This window comes from Mustela lutreola, chromosome 8 (genome assembly GCF_030435805.1).
Source record: "Mustela lutreola isolate mMusLut2 chromosome 8, mMusLut2.pri, whole genome shotgun sequence".
Taxonomy (NCBI): Eukaryota; Metazoa; Chordata; class Mammalia; order Carnivora; family Mustelidae; genus Mustela; species Mustela lutreola.
The window spans coordinates 130991366-131015955 of NC_081297.1; the positions used below are offsets into that span (position 1 = coordinate 130991366).

Sequence of the window (24590 nt, forward strand, 5' to 3'; positions counted from 1 at the left end):
CGTTGTCGCAAATGGCAAGATTTCATTTCTTTTGATGGCTGCATAGTATTCCATTGTATATATATACACCACATCTTCTTTATCCATTCATCTGTTGATGGACATCTAGGTTCCTTCCATAGTTTGGCTATTGTGGACATTGCTGCTATAAACATTCGGGTGCACGTGCCCCTTTGGATCACTACATTTGTATCTTTAGGGTAAATACCCAATAGTGCAATTGCTGGGTCATAGGGCAGTTCTATTTTCAACATTTTGAGGAACCTCCATGCTGTTTTCCAGAGTGGCTGCACCAGCTTGCATTCCCACCAACAGTGTAGGAGGGTTCCCCTTTCTCCGCATCCTCGCCAGCATCTGTCATTTCCTGACTTGTTGATTTTAGCCATTCTGACTGGTGTGAGGTGATATCTCATTGTGGTTTTGATTTGTATTTCCCTGATGCCGAGTGATATGGAGCACTTTTTCATGTGTCTGTTGGCCATCTGGATGTCTTCTTTGCAGAAATGTCTGTTCATGTCCTCTGCCCATTTCTTGATTGGATTATTTGTTCTTTGGGTGTTGAGTTTGCTAAGTTCTTTATAGATTTTGGACACTAGTCCTTTATCTGATATGTTGTTGCAAATATCTTCTCCCATTCTGTCAGTTGTCTGTTGGTTTTGTTAACTGTTTCCTTTGCTGTGCAAAAGCTTTTGATCTTGATAAAATCCCAATAGTTCTTTTTTGCCCTCGCTTCCTTTGCCTTTGGCGATGTTCCTAGGAAGTTGTTGCTGCAGCTGAGGTCGAAGAGTTTAATATATTTTAGAAGGAAAAATGATCTACATTTAAAAATCAAGAAGAGAATAGATGCACTTGGTATTAACTATACTCATACCTCCTTTTTAAAATTAAAAAACCTTTATTTTAAGGTAATCACAAACCTACAAAGTAGCTGTTAAGTGTAGAACAGAGATATTTGTTTGCTAAACCATTTGAGAGTAAGTTGCCAGTCTAATGCCCCATTACCTCTCAATAGTTTAGTGTGTATTTCTCACAAATAAGGACATCATCCTACACAACAGCAATGAAATAATTGGAACCAGGATATTAACATTGGTACAGTATTGCCACCTAATGTCATGTCCCTTAATCTCTCTAGAACAGTATCTTTGCTTTCTTTAATGACCTTGACACTTTTGAAGATTAGAGACCATTTATTTTGTTAGATGTCTCTCAGTTTGGATTTGTCTGTTGTATTCTCATGATTAGATTCAGGTTATGCATATTTGGCAGGAATATCACAGAGGGATACTGTGTTTTCTCACTGCAACCTTTCGGGTAGAATGTGATTTCTGTTTGTCCCATTATTGATTGTGTTTACCTTTGTCACTTGCTTAAGTTGCCGACTGTCAGGTTTCTCTACCGTAAAATTACTTTCTTCTCTTTGTGAAAGTATTTTGTGGGGAAATACTTTGAAACCATATAAAAATCTCATTCTTCGGGGCGCCTGGGTGGCTCAGTGGGTTAAGCCCCTGCCTTCGGCTCAGGTCATAATCCCAGGGTCCTGGGATCGAGCCCTGCATCGGTCTCTCTGCTCGGCGGGGAGCCTGCTTCTTCCTCTCTCTCTGCCTGCCTCTCTGCCTACTTGTGATCTCTGTCTGTCAAATAAACAAATAAAATCTTAAAAAAAAAAAAAAACTCATTCCTCATCAACATCCCAGTTTGTTCATATATTTATATCTATATGAACTGATAGTTTTCTATTTTATTCAATGTCTAATGCTCAAGTTGCTCTTGATTTATCCAGTAGAAGTCCTTTCTTGCTGACCTATCATTCTTTGAGCCTTCTTTGCTTTCTGGTAAGATATTCCAGTCACCACAGGATTCATTCTAGTTTTCTCTTATTCTGAAAGAGTTGACCTTTTACGGCTTGTGAGAAACTTGGCTTCAGTTTGATAAATCCCTGTGAATATAACAATCTCCCATTGTTGCTACCACCTACTCCCTGAGTTGATGTTTTTCTCAGCTCAGTTGGGCTCTGACACCCTGCACTAGGATGTTCCCCATCTTCCCCTGGGGACGCCCTCCTCATCCTACTCAGGTTCTAATACTGTGCACAAGGCTGTCCCCATGTGTGGATACACTCTAATATCACTCAAGTTCTGGTCCTCCATTTCAAGCTTCCCTCCAGTGAGGATCCCTAATCAGTTCACTTGGGCTCAAATACCCCTTCCTGAATTGAGAAATTAAAGTCTTTTCTCTAAATAATCTTACACTAAAGCACTTCTAATTGTATTTCAAAATTTTGCAAGTGTTGGTTTGGTATTATGTTTAGGTCAATTTTTATTCTTAACATTGGGATTGGCCAGGTAGTAAATATTCTTGGCTTTGTGAGTAAGTAGGCAAAATTGAGGCTATTACATAGGTACGTAGATAACAACATGTAAAAACCATTCTTAGATTGTGGGCCTTGCAAAAATCAGGTGACATACCAGATTATTTAGAATTTTTTAAAGATAACACTGTTATTATGATCAGAAGTTATAAAATGCCATTTATGCATTTATTCATTCATTTATCCATTGTATAACAAATGTTGTTAGCCCCAGTGCTAGATGCTACAAAGATGTATCTTGTAAGGCAGATACCATTGACTGATTCTATAGCTGAGAAGCTGAAGCTGTGGTTCAAGTAATTTATTAAACTTAGTTAGCTAACAAGTGAAGGAAAAATATTATTTGTTGACTTTAATCCTGTAGTTCAATAGTAGAATCCATTCATTGATTAAGGATTCATTTATATTTACCACAGTATTGAATATTGAAAATGTCTCGAGTTTCTGGATTAATAGTTTGCTTCTACTTTATAACCTTTCTGTGAACTGCCACAGTTTTATACATGTGCATATTATGTATGGTCTATAATTCATCATATAAATATAAGTGTGGGTTTCACTAACTTTTAAAAAGGTCACATCCATTTGGTTGGTATTTTCTTCAGGTATGGTTTGGAGAAGACCTGCCTCTAAGTCCACGGAGTCCTCTGACCCCCAGACATGGGCCAGGTTTGGCTGATGTTTGTCAGTATGATGAGTGGATAGCTGTGAGGCATGAAGCCACCCTGTTGCCCATGCAAGAAGATCTGTCGATCTGGCTATCTGGTTTATTAGGTAAGGCTTAAAGAGATACTCAAAATTGTAGTTTTTTATTTACTAAATATTTGTTGAGAATCTTACTCTTTGTTAAGGAGTGATTGTTCCAGAGGCTGAGGATACTCTAGTGAATGGAATATTTGATATGCTTATTCTTGCAAGCTTACATTCCTATTGGGGAGATATTTCAATTCACCCCGAACCTTAGCGCTTGGATAGTAAGAAAGGTTGAGGCTTAATAGAAAAGGTATATAGTAATCTTTGAATAATCAACATTTTCACTGTTAATGTTAAAACCTTTTTTTTTTGTAAATATATAGGTCTGATTTGGTATCTCTATTACTGATGTGCTCCCCCCATCTCATATAAGCATGACATTCTGAGGGGAATATATATTGTAATTAAAATGATTACTACTTCTGAGGGATTGAGGGGCAAAGTCATGTGAAACCTAGAAGGAAGTGTCAGCTTGGAGAATATCTGGCTTCATATTTCTTTATCAGTTAGACTAGGAGTGCTCTGAACTATCTCCCAGAAAAACACTTTTTTAAAATTTAGATTTTTAGGGTGCCTGGGTGGCTCAGTTGGTTGAGCAACTGCCTTCGGCTCAGGTCATGATCCCGGACTTCCGGGATCGAGTCCCACATCAAGCTCCCAGCTCCTTGGGGAGTCTGCTTCTCCCTCTGACCTTCTCCTCTCTCATGCTCTCTCTCACTCATTCTCCCTCAAATAAATAAATAAAATCTTAAAAAAATAAATTTAGATTTTTATTTATATATATGCACAGAGAGAGAGAGATCAGAAGTAGGTAGAGAGGCAGGCAGAGAGAGAAGGGGAAGCAGGCTACCTCCTGAGCAGAGAGCCCAATGCAGGGCTCGATTCCAGAACCCTGAGATCATGACCTGAGCCGAAGGCAGAGGCTTAACTCGCTGAGCCACCCAGACGCCTCTCTTTTAAATACAGAATTTCATCTGTGGCCTTCCCAAGATAATTAAATACACTATACACTCTAATTATCTCATATCAGTTTGATGATTTGGATAGTTTTTTAAAAGCTTATTATGTAATAATAATCATCCTAAAGAAGGGATTTTAGAGGCAAAAAGTCTGGTATTCCCTAGGCGTTTGTTATACTATTATCTTTAATTTTAAAATCACAACAAAGGCCATGTTTTTTTGGAGAATCTTTTTCTTGTGCAAGCAGTAGTAATGTGCAGTAAATATTCTGGTTTTTAAGAAATGAAATAAAATGTCATTTTATTTTTTCTTCTCCATCACAGATATTTTTGTTTCTCTTGTCTTTCACTTAATTTCACATTATCTATTTTAACTATAACTTCTAAGAATGAATACTTGGAGTCCGATCTAATATTTGTCTTGTGTTTCAGCTATAATCTAATTACATTTAATTAAATTTTAACCATATTGTTTGAATTTACTGTTTCTAGTAGAATCTTGACTTTGAAATACGTTTTTAGGTATTGAAGTTAAGGCAGAAAGATTATTGGAAGAACTTGATAATGGAGTACTACTATGCCAACTGATTGATGTTCTTCAAAGCATGGTGAAAACTTTTGAGTCTGGAGAACCCAGGGTAAGAACATGTTTGACAGGAGGTGATTTTATCTATCTGTCTGTCATCTATCTATCTATCTATCTGTCTGTTCATCTGAGAGAGCAAGCAGGAGGAGGGGCAGAGGGAGAGAGAGAGTATCTGAAGCAGACTCAACACTGAACCAGGAGCCCAACGTGGGGCTCCATCTCATGACCACAAGCAAGGTCATGACCTGAGCTCAAACCAATAGACAGACACTTAATCAATGGTGCTACCCAGGTGCCCTGACAGTGATTTTATACTTTGGTACATATTAATTTGTTTTTGTACATTTCTTATCATATCTGAAAAGTTGCAAACTTCTACCCAACTATGTATAAGACCTTAGATAATTTACCTAATCTTGCAAAATGGGAGAGTTAATATTTATGTTGTCAGATTTATTTGCAAGGATTTAGTGAAATTAAATGAAGTAATGTATAAATGGTATTTAGGTTAGTGCCTAGTGTAAGTAAATATCCAGTAAGTAGTTATATCTCCTTGAGAACAATCCTCATATTCTCACTTGTTTTGAGAGTTAAATGAGAAAAGAGCTTGTGATGGTTCCTGGGACACAGTTATTATTTTTACTACTATTATTATTACCATTATCATCACCATCTTTATATTCCCCATATTTTGTCTTGGTGGTAAATTCTATAATTTGATTGAATGAATAATAATTTCTTTTAGGTAGTGTTCCTCCATTGACCCTGAAATGATTTGAAATATTCAAATATTCAAATGATTTTAACTAGATAAGGTTTCCTTTCTTTTTATTGAATGTGGGTCACCTATGAGATCTGGAGTCTGTGAGTGTGCCATCTGGATACACACGTAGGGTTAGTAGAAATATAAATTGCTATCATCTTTCTGGGGGGTAGTGGGTGATATATATCACATTGAAAGTAAAGTATATCTTTTGATACTAACATAATTCTCCCAGGGATTTATTCTAAGAAAATAACTACAAATTCACAAACGTATTGTGCAGAAAAATTAAAGAACAACATAAATGCTCATCAATAAAGAAGTTGTTAAAAATTAATTATGAGGGGCATCTGGGTGGCTCAGTGGGTTAAAGCCTCTGCCTTTAGCTCAGGTCATGATCCCAGGGGGATCAAGCCCCACATCAGGCTCTCTGCTCTGTGGGGAGCCTGCTTCCTCCTCTCTCTCCGGCTGCCTCTGCCTACTTGTGATCTCTGTCTGTGAAATAAATAAATAAAATCTTAAAAAAAATTAATTATGATGCCTAAACTGAGTGGAATGCTTATCTATTCATTAGAAATTACTATTTTAATCTGTTATTTTTCACCCCAAAAGATGCCTGCAGCCTTTAAGTGTGTATGCACACATACACATATAGATCAGATTGCAGACTAGCGTGTTTGTGTGGCATTCTGTATGTACAGATATGTGTACCCTTGTGTGTAGAGATGCTCACTAACATGTAAGTGAGAAGATTTCAGTTCACAATGAGAAGAACTCACAAGGCCATTTTAATTCTGGAAAATATAACAGGAAGGCTATATAAAGAACTGGTATTAGTGGTTATCTCTAGGAAGAGAGAGGAACTGAGTGGTAGAGGTGGGAGACAGACTTGTGCTCCATTCTGCCTACTGCAAAAAAATCTTAGCATAAATTGCTTTTTCAAGTAAAAATTTAAAACAGAACTAAAACCCCTGTCTCAGCAGGATTATCTAACTATTCTTGGTCCAGATAGTTAAAAACTTAGGTTTCTATGTAACTGTTAATTTTCAAAGACTTGAATTAAGAATGGGCTACTACTTCCTTATTTGACAGTCTCCTCAAGAAACTCAGAACCATATTTATGAATCTGTAAATAAGGAAGTAAGCAAAAATGAGTGTTCCATTAACCTTTAACATGGCAGTAATTTTGTGTTGTATTGAACTGTGTATGGAAAGACATTTAGAGATGTGCTTTGGAATTATTAGACTGTCATTTTTTGTTTTAATTAAGACTCTTGTGTCATTTTAAGAAGAACGAGGTTAGAGATGCTTGATCTTACTGCTAATTTTGACTTCCTATGAGTCATTTTCTGGAATATACTTAAAGTAATTTTTGAAGATACATTTCCTCCTAACGTGTACTTTTTAGTCAGATTCAATACACTGAACATTTATTTCGTAATATTAAAATGGATATCTAATGAAAATATCCTTGATATGAATTTTTGAAATTAGTCTTTCATCTTTTTCAGAATTTTCCAATGGGAAAAGTGCCTTGTAAGAAAGATGCTGCCTCAGGTTCATTCTTTGCTAGAGATAATACTGCGAACTTCCTTTACTGGTGCAGGCACATTGGGGTTGATGAGACTTACCTCTTTGAATCCGAAGGTCTAGGTAAGTGTTGGTGTGATCATTGTGTTTAATGTTTATTAGGGTATTTTTGTATGTCTCACGCCTAATTTTTTTTTTTTTCCAAATAAAGACTTTTTTCCAAATAAGGCCGTGTCTCATTTTCCTAGAAAAACTTATATTTCAAATATGTGTAAAACAATCGGAGAATCAGATTCTAAACAATATAGATTAAGCTTTTCATTTATAGTTAAATATCTTATATATTTAGAATGCCCTAGAAATATTTTACTTCCTAAATGAGTTGGCCAAGGAAAGGTTCTGGACTAATGCTTTGCTAATTAATGTTTTCATCAAGAATGACTCTACCAAAGTCTAAATTACTAGTAATTTCTTTTTGACTGGATAATTATAGAAATAACAAAAGGTCAAATGATGTATACTCACAGAATTTAGATTTACCTTGTACACAGCAGTTGCCAAGTTGATCATCTAAACCGATTCATGTTTTTGACAATTCATTTTAAAAGTCATACTTTGCCAAAGAATTATTGACATATTATCTCATTTTCTTTAAGTCAATAGAATCGTCTTTGCAGTGACTAATTTGAAAGCTACCTAAGTTTTAGACTACTATATATATATTTCCTTAGAGCATTTATACACATACATGCATAGAATTTGTAACATTTTGAAAAGAACAGTAGTATACCAAGTGTGGGCGGAAATCATGGGAGTAGTAGCATACCGTGGTAGAGAGAATTATGTTATCACTGATGTTGTTTAGAATTGCTGGTTCATGGTGATAATAAAAAAACAAATTTTTAGGTGGTATTATTATAGTTTGAAAATTCTCTGGGCTAAAGAAAAAGGAATAACCAGTTCACTGCCTTAAGCAAAGACTCAGGTTATTAGGTAACCATGTTTTCATAGTTCCCTACCAAACATAAATGGACAAAATGAACGAAAAACAGAACAAAATAAAATGAAATTTTCTGACTGTGCACACTGTTGTTTTGTTGCCTGTGTGTGGGGTCGGCTGCTCCCACTGCTACGCATTTGATATGCCTCTGGATATTCCTATCCAGTATACAATAAAAAAAAAATGTAATGGATTGTTATTTTACTTCCCATTTTGCACCCTGCTTTAATCCAGGTGTGCTGATTTTTATTGACAATGAGGTTGATTTAATGGCATATATAAGTTGTAGAGATCAAAGGAAAGAGGAAATGCTTTGAATTCTCTAGTTTCCAGCTTACTGTTTCTGAAAGGATATAAAATTGTATATTTCCAATTGTTAGTAGAAATTAGACAGTCATCTTCTGACTCTCCTGAAGGTCAACATAGGACTAAATAAAGCACTGCTGATAACAATAACTGCTTTCTAGGCATTGAACTGATGAGCTAATATTTTTACTTACTAAAGGTTTTCAGAGGTAAAGCTCTAAATTTTTACATTTTGCTAGGAAATCAAAGCAAATAAAAGACCCCAAGTATGCTGTGGTTAAAGTATGCTTTAAAGCTACTTTTTAAAAAACAAGTTTAATAAAAATTTCAAGACAGATTCCTTTTGGTATGAATTTAAGATTCAAATATAGGCCTTCTTATTACATTGGAAGGGTATACTTTGTGCTTTGGGTATATAATAGATAATATTCATAAATCAAAGGAGAACTGCCATTTTCATTGGGGGAGTCAGTGTGCATGTTATGTTATTCATCATACATGCCATTATTCTGTTAAGTTTCAGAAGTTTTCTAGAGCATTTAACTCAAGAACAGGAACAGAAAGGTAGATGAGCCACATCTGTAGATGGCATCTATGGGTTTGCATATTGTGGACACTTTGAATAAATAGAATCATACTATATGTGGCTTTTTGTGTCTGGCTTTTTTCATTTAGCATGTTTCATTTACGTCATTGCATTCAACGGTACTTGATTCCTTTATAGGGCTGGATGACTCGATGTATGGAGATACTGTATTTTTATTTTAAGATTTTATTTGCCTATTTAACAGACATCACAGGTAGGCAGAGAGGCAGGCAGAGAGAGAGAGAGGGAAGCAGGCCCCCCGCTGAGCAGCAGAGAGAGAGAGAGGGAAGCAGGCCCCCCGCTGAGCAGAGAGCCCGATGCGGGACTCGATCCTAGGACCCTGAGATCATGACCTGAGCCGAAGGCAGAGGCTTAACCCACCGAGCCACCCAGGCACCCCCCTGATGGACATTTTGATTGTATTTTCTTTTTGGTCAATATGAATAATGCTGCTGTCTACTACATTTGTTTACAGGTTTTTGAGTGAACATGTTTTTAATTCTCTCAGGGATATACCTAGAAGTGGAATTGTTGAATCGTATGGTAATTCTATGTTTATCTTTTTGAGGAACTACCATTCTTTTCACAGTGGCTACACAATTTCATATTCCCACTGGCAGTGCACAACTTCACATCTCTGCCAACACTTGGTTTTTGTTTTTTCTTTTTTTCCGATGACTGTCCTAGTGGATATGTGAAGTGGTGGCTCATTGTGATTTTGATTTGCATTTCCTTAATGACAAATGATGTTGAGCATTTTCATGGCTTATTGGCCACTTGGTGTGTCTTCTTTGGAGAAATGTGTCTTCAAATCTTTTGCTCATTTTTAGGGGCTTATTTGTCTTTTTTTGGTTGACTTGTAAGTTTTATTTATTCTGAATACTAGGCCCTTACCAGATATATGATTTGCAAATATTTTCTTTCTTTTTTTTTTAATTTTAAAGATTTTTATTTATTTATTTGAGACAGAGAGAGAAAGCATGAGCAGGAGGGAAGGGTAGAGGAAGGAGCAGGCTCCCCGCTGAGCAGGGGATCATGACCTGAGCTGAAGGCAGATGCTTAACTGACTGAGCCACCCAGGTGCCCTTGCAAGTATTTTCATCCAGTGTTTGGGTTACTATCACTTTCTTGATAGTGTCCTTTGGTGCATGAAAATTTTTAATTTTGATGAAGTTCAATTTATTTTATTTTATTTTTTAAAGATTTTATTTATTTATTTGATAGAGAGAGAGAGAAAGATCCCAAGTAGGTAGAGAGGCAGGCAGAGAGAGAGGGAGACACAGCCTCTCCGCTGAGCAGAGAGCCCAATGCGGGAGGCTCCATCCCAGGACCCTGAGGTCATGACCTGAACTGAAGGCAGAGGCTTCAACCCATTGAGCCACCCAGGTGCCCCTGAAGTTCAGTTTATCTTTTCTTTGACTGCTGTGCTTTTGGTGTCATATGTAAAATACTATGGCCTAATCCGAGGTCACACAGATGTTCACCTCTTTTTCCTCCTAAGAGTTTTAGAGTGTTAGTTTTTAAGTTTAGGTCTTTAATCCATTGGAGTTATTTTTTGTATATGTTGTGAATTAAGGATCTAAATTCATTCTTTTGCATACAGATATTCAGTTCTAGCACCATCTGTTGAAAAGACTGCTGTTTCCTTACTGAGTTGTCTTGCCACTCTTTTTAAAAATCACCTGAACACAAATGTCTAGGTTTATTTCTGGACTCTTAGTCCAGTCACTTGTCTATATGGCTGTCCTTATGCCAATAACACACTGTCTTGGTTACTGTAGCTTTGTTGTATGTTTTGATATGGGGAAGTGTGAGTCTTCCAACTTTGTTCTTGTTTTGGCTATTCTGTCTTTTATAATTCTGTATGAATTTCTGTAAAAAAAGACTGTTGGAATTTTGATAGGGCTTGCACTGAATCTGTAGGTCAGTTTGAAGAGTTTTGTCATCTTAACAATATTATGTCTCCCAATCCATGAACACAGGATGTCTTTCCATTTATTTGTATCTTACTTAATTTCTTTCAACGATATTTTGTAATTTTCCATAAACAAGTCATAAAATCCTTTGGTGAAGTTTGTTCTTAAGTACTTTATTCTTCTTGAAACATTGTAAATTGAATTGTTTTTTAAATTACATTTTCAGATTGTTTATTGCTGGTGTATAAGGTGAAATGATTTTTGTATATTGATCTTGTATCCTTCAACTTTGTTGAAACTAAGATTGCTCTAATACTTTTCTTTTGTAGATTCCATAGGGGATTTTTATACAAAGGACAGTGTTACCTGAATGGAGTTAGTTTTCCTTCCTTCTTTCCAATCTGGATGTCTTTTATTTGTTTTTCTTGCCTAAATGCCCTGCCTAGAACCTCCTGTACAATTTTGAATAGAAGAGGTGAGAGTGGACATCCTTGTCTTCTCCCTAGTCTTAGGAGGAAGAGTCTCAGTCTTTCACCTTTAAGAATGATGTTAACTATAGGTTTTTCATAGATATCCATTTTCAGATTTCCTTCCATTCCTATAAAGTTTCCTTCTATTCTAATTCGTTGAGGCTGCTTTTTTTTTTTTTAATTGTGAAAGGAAGATTTGATTTTTGTCAAATGCTTTTTCTGTGTCTCCTGAGATAATTGCACATTTCTTTTCCTTTATTCTGATAATATAGTGGATTATATTGATTGATTTCATATGTTGAACCGACCTTGCATTCCTGGGATAAATCTCACTTGCTACTGGATTCAGTTTGCCAGTAATAAACTGAAGATTTTTACATCTATATTCATAAAAGATATTAGTCTTTAGTTTCCTTGTGATGTATTTGTTTGGCTTTGGTATCAGGATAATACTGACCCCAGAGAATGAGTTAGGAAGTACTCCTTCTTTTCTGATTTTGAAAAAGTTTGAGAAAGCCATTAACACATAGTCTTAAGCTAAAGATAGTTTAGAATAAAATTGAGGTGGTATATCTCTTCAAATAATAGCTCCTGTTGAGAGATCTGAAATATAAATAATTTAATGTTATTAAGCCCTTAGTCTTTTAGACTTAAAATGCTACCAGTTAGGGTACATGCTAAATTTTCATCCTCTTCTTATTAGCCAGTTTTTTAAAAAAATTATGGATGATGATGATAATATGTAGAGAAAATGTCTTTTCTAAGTCTCCAAACAAGTAAACCTACTGTCTTCGTTATTCTTTTTTTTTTTTTACTTCTCCTATGCCAGAAATTTATTTCTCTATTTAATTTGCCCTTTAAAATATGTGGTCTTATTTTTTTACAGTTTTGCACAAAGATCCAAGACAGGTGTATCTTTGTCTTCTTGAAATTGGTCGAATTGTGTCGAGGTATGTATTCCACATTATTTCAGAATTTCAGTGTCACTAATTTTATAAAAGCTACTTTATTTTAGATAGAGCACTATTTTTTATAAATAAAAGAAAATAATTTTGATTGAAATAAAACAACTTAATTTCCTTTTCTTTCTTCCTTTCTAACTTTGTTCTGTTTGCATGAGCTGTGTCGTGTGTCAGCATCTGCTCACCCATTTAACTTGTTGTCATTTAGTATTAAACTATAAAAGTCATTGCTTAAATTTTTTAAACTAAGAGTAAGGTAAGAGCATGTAAAACTCTCGTAGCAGTTGAAGGCAAGGCAAATCTTCTGGACACAAAGAGGATCTGATAAGAAGGCTTAGGCTTAGTGTCCTCCATACCTGACTCAGCCCCATCTTTACTTTCAAGCTAGCTTTAAAGGTGGCTGACTTTCAGGATCTCTAGTTGAATACTGGAGCATCCAGTAATCCCAATAAATGCTATAATGTGAAGATTATATGTTGAATTTTTGATGGTCTGTGGGATATTAAAAAGCATTTCCAAATGTCCCAGGAAACAGTTGGTAGAAGAGAATCAAATAGACTTCACTTTAAAAATAAGACATAACCTATTGTGATATGCAGGGAAGTGAATGAGTCAAACTTTCCTTGAATTATGAGATCTCCTAACTGGTTTTCAGATATGGGGTTGAGCCACCAGTATTAGTAAAACTTGAGAAAGAAATCGAACTAGAAGAGACCTTACTTAATACTTCTGGGCCCGAAGATTCCATTAGCATTCCGAAATCGTGCTGTCAGCATGAGGAGCTACATGAGGCTGTAAGTAATCACTGTATTTTCTCAGTTGTGATGTGTCAGAGTCTCAGTTTGCTGCAGGTGATGCTGTGTTTAAAAGAGAATGTTTCTTATTCAGAACATATACCAGTATTAACTACCACTCCCTGGCAAGTTTAGGGCACTGTATATTAAAGGTGATGCGTTGTTCGTGTATGATGAGGAATGGATGTGTATGTAGTTGAGGAATGGGGAGGTAAATAGGCTGGAATCCATCATGAAGGGAACTGGAGGTCACAGGAATTCATTGATTGTTTTTTTAATCATGGTAGTGGTATAATCTGATTTGCACATTGTAGGGATTACTCTCATGGTCATGTAGAGGTCATATTGGTTTTGTTGTAATAATCCAGGCATACAATGATGAGAGCCTGAACTTGAGCAGCAGTAGTGAAGGTGAAGTCAAAGGGACAATAACAGGACATATTTAACAGGTAGAATTGGAGAATCCTAATTCTGATAGGGAGGGAGAAAATCTAGGATGATTTTTGAAGTTTCTAAGTAAATAGTACACTGATACGTGGAGAATATAGGAGGCGAAAAAGTTCTGAGAGCGAATTGATGGGGTTTGGGGAATATTCCCCTGACAATGTATGCAGACTTTTAGATGATGGGTCTCAGCTGGGAAGTCTTTGAGCTTTACCTGGTCGTTGTTATGTAGAGGTCACTAGAGCTGCAGTTGTCCTTGGCTGAATCTTCTGTAGTGACTCTAGTCTAGTAAGTGATGGAGGTGAACTGAGTAGCAAACATTTTTTTTGCTTACACTGTTGTTTAGAATTATGGTCTTTTTCAGACTGTTGTATTTTATGAAAGTGCTTAATGTACAAAATTATTTAAGAAATAATGAGCAAGTCAGTACTGATAAACATTTGGAAAGTGTTGCTTTGATTGTTTTGTTTAATGTAATGAAAGTCTATAGTAAAAGATTTGGATATCCTTGCAAGACAGTTTAAGAAAATGTCAGCCTGAATATTCTTTACCAGGCCAAAATATACTTACTTATATTATATTAATGATTTATATGATGACTGTCAATGTCCATATGTGACACAGTGATAATGCAATAGGTTAAAAAATAAAGCTTACTTTAAATCTTATATAAACTAAAATATTGATAATTAAATAAAAAAGAAAACATTGGCAAAATATTTTTTTAGGAATTGGAAAGACTATATACAGTTTGATAAGAAAAGCATTTCCAGGGGCACCTGGGTGGCTCAGTGGGTTAAGGCCTCTGCATTCGGCTCAGGTCATGACCCCAGGGTCCTGGGATCGAGCCCCGCATCGGGCTCTCTGCTCAGCAGGGAGCTTGCTTCCTCCTCTCTCTCTGCCTGCCTCTCTGCCTACTTGTGATCTCTGTCAAATAAATAAATAAAATCTTTAAAAGAAAAGCATTTCCAGAAGGTAAATGGGCAAGGACTGTTGTTCACACAAGAGGAAAATATAGTGTTGAGTCTTGCTGAGAATGAAGGAATTAAGATACACAACTTGCCTCATTAGTAAAATTTCTTAAAATTATAAAACCTGGTGCTGGTAAATTTTGTAAAACTATACTTAGGGATTGCTACTGGTGGTGGAAGATGATGTAAACTTTGAAAAACAGCTGACAAATGGTTATCAAATACCACAAAAATGTTCCTCTTTAATTTTTTTACAATTGAAGGGGAATTAAAAAGTAGAATAAATGAAAGTTTTTTTTGTGCTATATATAATGGTGAAAATTAAAAGCAGTATGAATACTCTCAGAGCAATGGCTAGGTGAATTAGGATTCATTATCTTAACAGAGTAATCATTATATGTGATCATTATGAAGACTGTGTAGCAACAAGAAAAATATTTTGTGAAAAGTATGTATATATGGACAAACTGTAAGAAAAAGAAGGAAAATAATCGATAGTAGATTAGTGCTTTTGTAGATTATTTTAATTTATGTTTCCTTTAGTGTTTTTTTTTTTAAGATTTTATTTATTTATTTGACAGACAGAGATCACAAGTAGGCAGAGAGGCAGGCAGAGAGAGAGAGGAGGAAGCAGGCTCCCTGCCGAGCATAGAGCTCAACATGGGGCTAGATCCCAGGACCCTGGGATCATGACCCGAGCCAAAGGCAGAGACTCTAACCCACTGAGCGACCCAGGTGCCCCCCTTTAGTGTTTTAATATTAATAATACAGTAGATAAAACCAGAAGAGAACATTCTTTATCCATAGCTCTCACTTCTTTTAGGCTTACTCCTTTCTTTAGATTGTGGGTTAATGCTAATTTTTACTGCTGAATGTAAGTGGTATTTGGATATTTTAAACAAATAAAGCAAGTGACTTTTCATGTCTACATTCTTGTTGTGAACACTAAAAAAGAACACATTTCTTTAATATGCATATGGTATTTGAATACATTCAGTGTCCACCTCTATATCCATGATCTACAGATTTTGCAATTGTGTTTAATGTAAGGAGTAATTATCATCTGATTCATTATTTAGAGTGCTGTATTCAGCTATATTTCTGATGCTTATGAAACTTTTATTGATAGAAAGTAGTGACTGAAAAAATACCTCCTTTCAGATTACTTTGGTTAACATGTGTAAATAGTTCTAATAATTGTGAATTCTGTACCCATGTTCAGTTTACGTTTAGGCATTTTATTTATGCCTGTGCTGTGTGAGAGCATGAATGTGTGTGTACACATGCATATATACTAGGCTATGAACAAGAGAAACATAATTGAATGGCTTATGATAGTTCTATTTATGATCATATTATTTGTTAAATGAATGATGTGGGAAGATAAATTCTGGGACCTTGTGATCATGTCCTGGTGAATCCACCTGTGACTGTTCATTTTGGGTAGATAATGAAGACAGTCATGGATTTCTATCAGTGCTTAGCTAAATTAGGTGTATCTGAAGAGACTTTGGTTTAATATCATATGCAAATTCAATTAATGAGTTTGTGTAGATATAGTCTGTGTGACAATTGAGAAAAATATTCATGGCCTTGCTTTTTCCAAAAATGTAATTTTTAGGAAAACAAAATATTTTCCATGGTGACTGATAGCAACTTTTTTTTCAAACATCTCAACAGATGTTTTTATTTTTATTTTTTTCAAAGATTTTTATTTATTTATTTATTTGACAGAGATCACAAGTAGGCAGAGAGGCAGGCAGAGAGAGGAGGAAGCAAGCTCCCTGCTGAGCAGAGAGCCCAATGCGAGGCTCGATCCCAGGACCCTGGGATCATGACCTGAGCTGAAGGCAGAGGCTTAACCCACTGAGCCATCCAGGCACCCCAGATGTTTTTATTTTTTAATCAGTTTATAATAATTTCCTTATTTTAAATATAGAACTCCTAAACTTCTTTTTATATTCATTTTTATAATTTTTTAGATGTTTACTGCAGTTAAAAATTCTGTAAGCGCCTTGAGGGATAGAAGTAAGGACTTGTCTCCAGTTCTCATCTACTTAGCAGACTATTGAAGCAAAGTGGGCACTTTTAGAAAAATGCCTCTTGAATTGAATTGTTTAGAATTTCATCCAGTCTTGGGTGAATAGATATAAAATTGCCTCTGGTTATTTTAATAGTAACTTTGGAACAATCTAGATATCCCCCTCCAAATGTTTAGCATAGTGTTAAGGGACAAGTGCGAATTCCTACTTTAAGTTTATCTGACTGGCCTGTCTTTGACTTGACACAGATATATTAATCCAGGGCATAAAACAATTCAAGTTCAATAATAAACTCTTGTGTTTCCTATGACTTAATGAATGTGCTTTGAATTGACCTTCCTGTTGTTCAGATTCACAGACCTCCAGTGCTCAGTGAATCCACTAGGACCCTGATTAGACTTGGGCAGAGAGAGGGAGAGAGAGGGAGAGAGGTGGGGTAGGGAGGGAGAAAGGGAGCCTCAGACTTCATCCCTAGGGTTCCTGGCTGGCTCAGTCAGCAGAGCATGCGACTCTTGATCTCAGGGTCCTGAGTTTGAGCCCTACTTTGGGTGTGGAGCCCACTTTGAAAGCTGAGAGGAAAAAGGCTGTCACTGTCAGCTTTTATTAGATTAGTTAACGTCTAACCTCAGTATCTGTCCAGGAGCCTGGCTGGCTCAGTCTGTGGAGTATGTGACTCTTGATCCTTAGGGTCATGAGTTCAAGCCCCATGTTGGGTGTAGAGATTATTTTCTAAAAAATCCTAATTTCAGTATTTGTCAACAAGTAAAGGAGAGGTAATAATAAATGGTTCAACTGTCTTTAAATTTTTATCTTTTGATTTCCCATCTATCAAATAAACCTTGCATTTTAATGTTAAATATTTTTTGTCATAAGCACTAAATTTTGTTTGTTTTTAATCTTAGGTTAAACATATTGCTGAAGACCCCCCCTGCAGTTGTTCCCATCGATTCTCTATTGAGTACTTATCTGAAGGACGGTACCGACTTGGGGATAAAATACTCTTTATAAGAGTGAGTCCACCATTTATATCCTATTTCCATAGAGGTCTTATTTTGAAATTGGATTTATTGTTTAACCAAATTCCTTTTGCTTGCCTTTTACTTTTTAAAAAAATTCAATAGGGAGTGTTATTGATGGAAGAATTTTACTGTACAGGAAAAATATGGAATACTTGCTTTCACGAGTACATACGAGTTTTGGTAGACACCTTTAACACAATAAACTACTAAGGATAGCGAAGACTATTCAGACATTTAAAATAATTGTGGGGAAAAAAATCTTTATGTACCCAACCTGTTTTATTCCATGTTTCAAATTTTCTAAAAAGGCATGATTTCCTATAATAAGAAGAAAAAACTAAAACAGTACATGTAATAAGATTAAATATCAGTAATAAGAAAAGGAAGTTGAAATGTTGCAGTTTATAATAATGTATAGATTGGGTCTTAAGTATCAAACCTTTTCTCTTTGACACAGCATCAGTGTATTTCCCAATATCCTGATGTGCATATTCATTTCCTTCCTTTGTCCCACCTGTGATCTGCAGTTGATTAACTGTCCCCTTTATTGGTAAAGAGATTGAAGTTTCACCTGTTTGGCATTCTGTCCACTTTTATTTCCAATCTAGGAATATAATATAAAAATATTTAAAAATATTTCACCATCCATATTTAAAAATTTCATATGTTATCATTACCTCCTCACACCCTGCCCAACTTGCTTAGAAACATTTCCAAGACTTTTTGTTTTTTAATTAGCTTTCTTTTTTTAAGGCAGTCTGATATAATGATGGGAGCATGGGATTTGGAGTTAATGTTTGCAGGGCAATCTCCTACAATGGTGAAGAATTGCTTGCCGAGTGGATAGGGACCTGAAAATCAGCTGGGACTATGCTGGCCTACCCAGGATGCATCTTGGCTGCACAAAAGCGCCATTTGAGTTGTGCAGCCTGGTATGTTTGAGGCCAGGCTCAAGCTGTGTGATTTGAGACAATTTCTTCAACTTTGCAGAGCCATAATTTTCTTGTCGGCAAAGAAGGACTAAATTGTAAATTATATTAATTTTTTTGAAAGGTTAAATTGCTAAATTATATATATGAAAGTAATTTATTAATTTGCAAAGTACAAGTTTTAGTTGTTTTTATCTTTCCTCCATAATTTTTTTCTTTATTATGAGGCATATTTTCTGTAAGTCCTCATTTCTCCTTCTCTTCCTTTCCTTCTGCCTTTCCTTTCTCTTTTCTTCCTCTTTATTGAACAATATTGCCCTTGCAATTTTGTATATTTGCAATTTGGATTTTTAGGATGCAGGTTGTGTGCAAAAATATTTCTTACAAATTAGAGGACCTATTTTAATTGCACAATTCAGTATGAATTAAATTGATAATTTTAGTAATGTAAGAAATAGACTATCAATTTATATTGAAGCTGCTGGCAAATACTCTCAATTTCATAGATCATAAACATCACAGGTTGTGATTGCTAATGAATTGGAACTGTGAACCTTATGGGCTTTTTGTTTATTTGTTTGTTTTTTTACTTTCTTTTGGGGGAAAAGATGCTTCATGGAAAACATGTCATGGTCCGTGTTGGTGGAGGCTGGGATACTCTTCAAGGATTTTTGCTTAAATATGATCCCTGTCGAATATTACAATTTGCTACACTAGAACAAAAAATTCTAGCCTTTCAAAAAGGAGTTTCCAATGAAAATGTACCTGATTCGTCTGCCAGGACACCTCAGCCTCCTGAAATGAATCCTTTGTCAGCTGTTAACATGTTTCAGAAACAAAAATCAAAACCTGGCATGCCAGTTGGTATTCCAAGAAGCAAAGAAAAGCAGGTACGTCCACTGGATGGGTTGCTGCCAGCATCTTCCCTGAAAGGAGGGAATCTGGGCTCTGTGTCAGTCCGTTCCAAATTGCCAGATTCTCCAGCATCATCTTCTCATCTTAAGCTCAAATCTTCAAAAGGCATCACAAAGAAACCACAGGCCCCTTCAATCAAAGCAGTAGGTAAAAGCACTTCTTCACCAGCTTCATCCAGAACCACACCTTGTGAATCTCAGTCATTGAGAAAACTTATCTCATCACACGATACTTCTCAGGCCAATCTTGTTATGGCCCAGAAGCCCAGAGATGTGCCTGAGTCTGCACTTGTGCCAAATAAGTCTTCTGGAAAAACTGAACCAAAGCATTTGAAACACACTCTGAAATCTTCCAGGGATAATGCAGAGTCTCCTTCAGCGGCACATTCAGATTCATCGTCAAAGCATCCAAAGCCACCTATGGCAAATATACATGTAAGGCCTAAACCTTCCCCCTCTCTCCATTCCCCTGCAAAAATAACAAAATCCAGTTCCAAAACTATACCCACAAGTCTAGGAACACCGTCTCAGCCCTCTGATAGAGCCCCACAAGCTGGGGCAATGCCAGCACACAAGCTTAAGTCAGCCTTAAATTTAAACCAGCCACTGTCTGTATCCTCAGTTGTACCTACAAAAACTGCACAGGAATCAAAAGATAAGAATATGGTTTCAGTTGCCAAAAAGCAGCCTCAGAATAAAAGTCCATCCCAGAAGATAGGACCCAGCTCCTTGAAGTCCCCTGGCCGTACCCCACTGTCTCTCATGAGTCTTCCCCAGTCCTCTGTCAAGACACAACCTGTATCAAAGTCAGCACAGATGGCCACTAAGAGCCAGTATTCAGCAAAAGGGCCTCCAAAAAGTGGCAAAGCCCCAGCTGCAGCCAGGAAACCACCCTCATCTGGTAAGGAAGCAGTTAGTGGAGATAAAAAACCTACCACAAAGAAAAAGGAAGACGATGACCATTATTTTGTTATGACTGGAAGTAAGAAACCTAGAAAATAAGTACAAATGCATCCTTTAAGAAAACAGGAAAAGAAGAGAGTGAAATATGTTAGCATCACATCTTAAAAGTTTTCTCCTGTGGGTGTTTGTCCAAATAGGTTCAGATATTAGGCACAGGAAGGTGAGGGTTGGAGGTTGGGGATGGGTAGAGTGTGCATCAGAATTCACATTTCTGAATTCGCCAGAGGTACCCTTTTGAGGCAGACAGTTGTAAAATCATCAAAATGTTCTTATTAATAATAGATATTGATATGATTTTTAATACATAGCATCTTTGTTAATGTCTGCCCTTTAAGGGAAATGTAGAGCTAAATAACACTACTAGAGTTATAACTATAGTTGTTGAATTTTTGAATATGTATTAAATATGGAGGTTTTATACTGGCTAATAGCAACAGTGGTGCTCTTAATCTTAATATTAGTTATTGCATTTTGATAAAATAGCAACGGTTTGGCACTTGTCTTACAAAAGGCACCTAATTTAATTTTTTGATCAGGATTACCTGATTGAACAATACTAAGTACCAATAGCTGCTGCTGATTAGCTTGACATTACTCTAGGGTTGGTAGAATTCTATTACTTAACATTTTAAGCTTTCCAAATCAGAAGGAATGGTTTTTAACTGGCTTATATTAAAGTTGTTAATATTTTATTATATTTTTGGTAAAAAAAAAAACCATTAGATATTGACATATAAACTGAAATTGGTAAAAAAACAAAAAGAAACCCAAGACTTTTATATGTTATTTATAAGAATCTACACCTTATATTTTAGATGAATGCTGTGCAATGTGAAAGGGGAAACTGAGTTAGTAACTTTTCGCATATTAAAAATATTTTTACTATAGTTTCCTCTGAGTACAGATATGAATTTTTACATTAAAATAATGTTTTATATATCAGAATTATGTGTTAACAATCCTAAAATTAAGGTGTTACTAAAGCATCTTATGGTGATGCTATATAAAAATTCTATCATGTGATTATTATTTTTCTTTAGAGAGCACAATGCCAGTTTTAATTAGACCCTTCCAATTATATTAATTTTCTTTCATAAAATCATGCTGCTTTCAGTTTTTCAATGGCAAGTGGACAGTATAAATGCAGTGTTTTCTGCTCTGTAGGTAGACTCTCCAAGGAACATATCCACATCATGTAATGACTGCATAGGTTCCACTGCTCTAAGATATTTGTAAATAATTTGTTTTTTAAGGGATTATGGCTATTTAAAAAAATCATTAATGTACTTTCAGAAGTTTTGGGGTGTGTTTAATGACTTTATAGTATTATCAGTTATCATAGGTTATTATATTCAATATTGAGGTTTGTGTTTCCCTATTAAGCTAAAATGTGTTTTCTAAAGAAAAACAATGGTTTACACAAATGTGCAATTATAAGATAATCATCTTAAGCTCACTAACATTCTGTAGATTATAAAGCAAGAAAACTTTGTATAAAACGAAGTGATCTTTTGTCTGAGGAATACAGTTAAAATCAGAGATATAGGCAAGCTAGTTTTTGGAATAATTGATATTTCTCTTCTTAAAAGAGACAGTCACCAAATACTTGGTTGAGTTCTGTTGCTCTGGGCATTGAGAGAATATTTACATTTTTGGAAAGTGAAATCAGTGTTCAAGAAGTGCTAGAAGCTTTACATTTTTAGTAATCAGAAATGTTTAATGCATCTTTCAAAGAGAAAAAATTTAATGTTCAAGAAGTTTATTCCCTCATAAGATCAAATAATATTTTGGTATTGGTAACTTCTAGAACTTAAAAAATAATGCTATTCCAACCAACCTATGAAATAAAGTAGATTTTACAGTATTAAACAGTAACTTTTGTATTGAGAATAATCAGGAATAAAAGTATCCCATAGGCATCTGGCATAAATTCCAAGAATTTTTTTTTAGAAAATTGGAAGTTAATTTATAAATGACCCTATTTTTCATCAGTAGGGAATTTCTCCAATTATATTGATGTTGCATGATCCCTTTCAAGATACCTTTGAAGCTTATCCTTCCAAGATAAAGATTTTTAAAAATAAACAACAGTTGAAAAATACTTTCTTCAAATATATTTTGAAGTGCTCTTAAAGACCTTCAAATATATTGTTTTTGATCATTTTCACAATTATTAAAATACAGTGTTGAAGTTGGAAAGAAGTTTTCACTTCTTCTAACTAAGAGTGCAAGATTTTATAAGATTTTTCATGCTTCATATTTAACAAAATGAATTAAGCTTAAATTACTAAAGCAGCTGGTGGAAGAAATAACATGTATTTTCAAAAAACAATGGAACGAGTTTTTATTTTGCTTTGCCAAAATTTGTGAACATGACTGGTATATCAATTTGATCTTAGGAGGAAAATGAAATGCTGGTTATTTTTAGATTGTTTGGGTTTACAGTGGGCATTTATGTCTTACGTCTTCAAAATATCTTGATGCATTATGTGACCTCTAACTTTCCATGTCACACAGAGTTTACAATTCCTAGTGGACAAGGGAAATTTTTTGAGAAACAGTTACTGTTCCTTCTGCGATCTTTTAATCCTTATCTGATTTAAAAATCTCTTACTTCCTTTAAGGCCTTCAATAACAGGTTGTTTTGATACATTTGTACATCCAGGTTCACATACTGACTCTATTGATATTCAAATGTGTATATATTCTTTTCTTGTGCAGCAGTGTTTGTATCAGATTTTAACTTTTGTTTTCTCAAGTATTAAAACTTAAACATATGCACTAAGTTTTCAGTGTGCTTTTTTGTGTGTTGGAAATGAATTCTGATCACTCGGTTCATGTGAGAAATTGCATATATCAAGCACTCATAATTTGAGAATAGTTTTGATTTTGCTACCTAAACTGCCCTTTTCATACTCGTGGAATTCACTTCACTGCTTCGAGGAAATTGTAAGATTCTGCCATTAAATAGCAGAATTTGTTCCCTAAGTTGCTGTATCTGTTAGAAGTTTGTCTCAATAAGGCTCATACTTAATAATTACCAAGATAATAGAAATAATTATTAGAGTTATTAGAGTACAGTTCAGTAGATTACACCAGTCTTATGTTCATGGAAGGCTCCTGACAGTAGGAATTTCCAGTGCCTTTGTCTTGATTTCACACTCAGACACAAGTGAAAAGAGTCTTGAAATACTCATGTTTGTATATTCACGATCAGAGCAATTATAAAAAGCAGTTCAATATGTGTTCATTAAGTATTTCCTGTGATATTTCAAAAAAGAAAACAGGAAAACACCACTTGGGCAAAATTCTTATTATATTTTTCTAGCTATTTGTGTGTGTAAAATTTTAAACTTAAATTCATGAGTTTATGAAATTTGGGGGAATATTATGAAAACATTAAAAAACAATTGCCAGTAAATATGAAAATATAAAGAAATGTTTTATTAAATTTAAGCTGCTTTCCTATAAATATACTGATTTTTTTCTTATAGAAAAACACAAGACTTGATCTTGAAGAAATAATACATGCAAAGATTTAGCAGTAAGTTTGTTAACTATAGCACATAGTAATATTGGTATAACCATAAAACAGAATACAAATAGCCACTAAATATGATGTGGACATTAACTTGTCTTTTTTTTTTTTTTTTAAAGATTTTATTTATTTATTTGTCAGAAAGAGAGAGAGAGAGAGAGCACGAACAGAGGGAGCAGCAGGCAGAGGAAGAAGCAGGCTCCTTGCTGGGAAGGAGCCAGATGCAGGATTTCATCCCAGGACCCTGGGATCATGACCTGAGCCAAAGGCAGATGCTTAACTGATTGAGCCATCCAGGCGTCCCTACCATGATTTATCTTAAAAGAAGTATGTATGGTGGTGAAGTGGTTTGTTTTTGCAGGACTGCTGTGATACAACATTAATTCAGAATATTTTCTTTATTTTGGGTGTTCAGTCAGGGTTAGCACAAATCTTATTTCACGGGATGTGATATCTAGGTTAATATAATTAATCTCTTGTGGATAGTCCCTTAGAGTTTCATATAATACATTTTATTTAATGTAACCAACTTTCTTAAGTTGCTTTCGGTAAATTATACTGGAATGAATGAATATAATACACTAATGTTGGGTATGACTGTGGAGGACCTCTAGTGGTCAAATGTGATAGTATTGGGTACTTGTATCTACTCAGATCATCATTTAGTAAAACCTACTGAATGGTGGAGATAGAATGAAGAAAAAAGTGGTTCTCACATTCAGGAGCCTTGGGTTTACAAAGCACTTTGCAACTCACAGAACGCTTGATTATATT

General features: G+C 35.3%; 1 protein-coding gene across 3 annotated transcripts in view; it reads left to right on the top strand.

The window, feature by feature from the left end:
• The window catches only part of GAS2L3 (growth arrest specific 2 like 3), a 40482-nt gene extending 17423 nt beyond the window's left edge, over window positions 1-23059 (top strand). For all 3 annotated transcript variants that reach the window (XM_059186641.1, XM_059186640.1, XM_059186642.1), the window contains 7 exons: window positions 2977-3145; window positions 4606-4721; window positions 6944-7085; window positions 12127-12190; window positions 12858-12996; window positions 17356-17463; window positions 19010-23059. In XM_059186641.1, coding sequence (XP_059042624.1) covers window positions 2977-3145; window positions 4606-4721; window positions 6944-7085; window positions 12127-12190; window positions 12858-12996; window positions 17356-17463; window positions 19010-20317 — 2046 coding nt within the window. In that variant the 3' untranslated portion in view covers window positions 20318-23059. The remainder of the gene's footprint in view (window positions 1-2976; window positions 3146-4605; window positions 4722-6943; window positions 7086-12126; window positions 12191-12857; window positions 12997-17355; window positions 17464-19009) is intronic.
• The last annotated feature ends 1531 nt before the right edge of the window (window positions 23060-24590 follow it).